At 34.7% G+C, this 2,384-nt stretch overlaps 1 protein-coding gene across 1 annotated transcript; it reads left to right on the top strand.

Annotated features, from left to right (window-relative positions):
* The first annotated feature begins 1,064 nt into the window (after positions 1–1,064).
* On the top strand, positions 1,065–1,952 carry LOC102845571 (taste receptor type 2 member 14-like). The gene has a single exon (XM_006888463.1). It carries the CDS (start codon positions 1,065–1,067, stop codon positions 1,950–1,952), a length of 888 nt encoding a protein of 295 aa, XP_006888525.1.
* Positions 1,953–2,384: the final 432 nt, after the last annotated feature.

The raw sequence follows: 2,384 nt of genomic DNA, 5'->3' as shown, positions 1-2,384 counted from the left end.
AAACACAGATAGACATTCCTCTGGTATTCCCTGCTTTCAGCCAAGATCCATCTAACATCAGCTACAATATCCCTAGTACCACGATCCCTTCTGAAGATGATTGAAAAAATCATTACTTGAATCAGCTCACCTGATCCTCTACCCTATCCTCTCCGCTTTTCTTTTCACCTCCATCTCATCCTCTCCCCTCCTTCTCTGCTCCTTTTGTCTCCTCTCTTCTCCTGCCTTTCTTTTGTTTTTAGCCTAGTTATATATCTGTTTACTAAGGTACAGTATGTGGGAACTTTCTTACTTTCTCTGTTGCCTTACCTGCTCTATGTCTTTATTCAGTATGAATTTCCCCCCCCCTTTTTTTTTTCTTTTCTGTGTGCATGCATGCCTGTGTAGCTACAAGTAGGAGAGTGATTTTAGAGGGCTTCTTTGGAATAAGTCCAACCTTTCCCTATTCCTAAATTCTATATCCCTTTTAAAGCATCATGAGAGTTCATCTTCTCTTCCCACTTAATTTTCTCACCTTTGTTTCCACTCTTATGAAAAGTGATGTACCTTTCTGCCTAGTGCCCTGGAAAGTGTCAGATTTATACTTTTTTTTTAGGGTGGAATGTGGGGACCTAAACACTTGAAAGTGTTGCCCTTGTATCCCTCATATTTTTCTGTTTATATTTTCAATAGTTTAGATATTAGCTTTCATATAATTAACAAATTATATGAAGATGAGATAAACATTGGAACAGCGATGAAAGAGAATATGTCTTAATTTGCATGCTAGCAAATTAGAATTTGGAGTTTTTCTACATCAAGTATGAGGAATTTTATTTGATGTCAAAGATATAGAGTGCCTGGATCAATGTGCCGCTAGCTGGCTGAGAAAAAATTCTTTTCTATTAAGAGAGTTAGGTGCCCATACATTACTATACCTTAGTGTTTTCTGCCTTGATATTAAGCACATGACTTTTTAAAGAAAGAAGTTGACTGCATGTTCAATAAGTAAATAAACCAATAATTTCAGCCGGTAAATCATGAATTAATTTTGCAATGGACCTTCAGGCTCTCCATTTACAGACATGGTAAGTGTATCGCAGAAAAGCCTCACCATCATATTCAGTACAGAATTCGTAATTGGGATTTTGGGAAATGGATTCATCGTACTGGTGAACTGCATTGACTGGGTCAAGATGCGAAAGATCTCTTTACTAGACCAAATCCTCACTGCTTTGGTGATCTCCAGAATCTGTCTGATTTTGTCAATAATGTTGAGTTGCTTATCACAGCAGTATGAGTCATTTGAACGTTTGAATAGAAAATATCTTTTATTTATTGGTACTTGCTGGGGAGTGGCTAACCATTTTAGTGTCTGGCTTGCCACAATCCTCAGCCTCTTTTATTTTCTCAAGGTAGCGAATTTTTCAAATCTTGTTTTTCTTTACCTAAAGCAGAAAATTGAAAAAGTAGTTCTGGTAATGTTTCTGGGAATATTAGTCTTTTTGCCTTTCAATGTTACAATGACTAACAGATATATTTATGACTATGAATTCACACGTGAAAACAATGTGACATGGAGTGACACCAGAACATCTTTAAGACTGACTGTATTCATTTTTGAATATATCATACCCTTTTCTGCATCCATGACTTTTTTTATCCTGTTAATTTTCTCTCTGTGGAAACATCTCAAGAATATGAAGGTCAGTGCAGCAAGATCAAGAGATTTCAGCGCCAAGGCCCATATAACAGCCATGAAAACTGTCATCTCTTTCCTTTTCCTGTTTGCGGTTTATTTCCTATGTTTTCTTCCAATTCTTTTCTGTTTTAACATTTCTGATGATTGTATGTTCTTTTTTCATGTTCTTGAAATTGCTTATCCTTCAGTCCACTCATTTGTCTTGATTATGGGAAATAGTAAGCTAAGAAAGGTCTTTCTTTTGATATGGTGGCAATTGAAGTGTACTTGAAAGTTGGAGAAATCTTTAATCTATGAACTAAACATATAATTAAGAAGAAAACTTACATATAATTAAGAAGAAAGAATTTATAAATTCTTTTTATAATATTTTGTCACTTTTTTGGTTGTTCTGTTTAATGTTCAAAATATTTTAGTTTGTGTTATGATAAAGACATTTATGAACATATCAATATGGGATACTGTAAGAAAAACAACCCCAAGAAATATCAAAATCCTTGCTGTCCAGCCAGAACTAACTCATATTTAACCTTCCAGTGGTTTTTCAAAAACTATATTCAAACCTAGAGTTGCTGTAATCAAGGATACCTTGGGCAGAATATTAAATGATCCAGGAATTATTAAAAGAAGATGGAAGGAATATACTGAGTCATTGTATAGGAAGGAATTGGCAGATACAGAAGAATGTAATGAAATAACATAT

Source organism: Elephantulus edwardii, unplaced genomic scaffold, assembly GCF_000299155.1.
Source record: "Elephantulus edwardii isolate Elephantulus edwardi_28Jun2011 unplaced genomic scaffold, EleEdw1.0 scaffold00067, whole genome shotgun sequence".
NCBI lineage: Eukaryota > Metazoa > Chordata > Mammalia > Macroscelidea > Macroscelididae > Elephantulus > Elephantulus edwardii.
This window is presented reverse-complemented; position numbering and strand designations above follow the sequence as displayed.

Bases quoted from the DNA above. Each gene is read 5' to 3' on its own strand.
- LOC102845571 (XM_006888463.1), top strand. From the start codon at position 1,065: ATGGTAAGTGTATCGCAGAAAAGCCTCACCATCATATTCAGTACAGAA.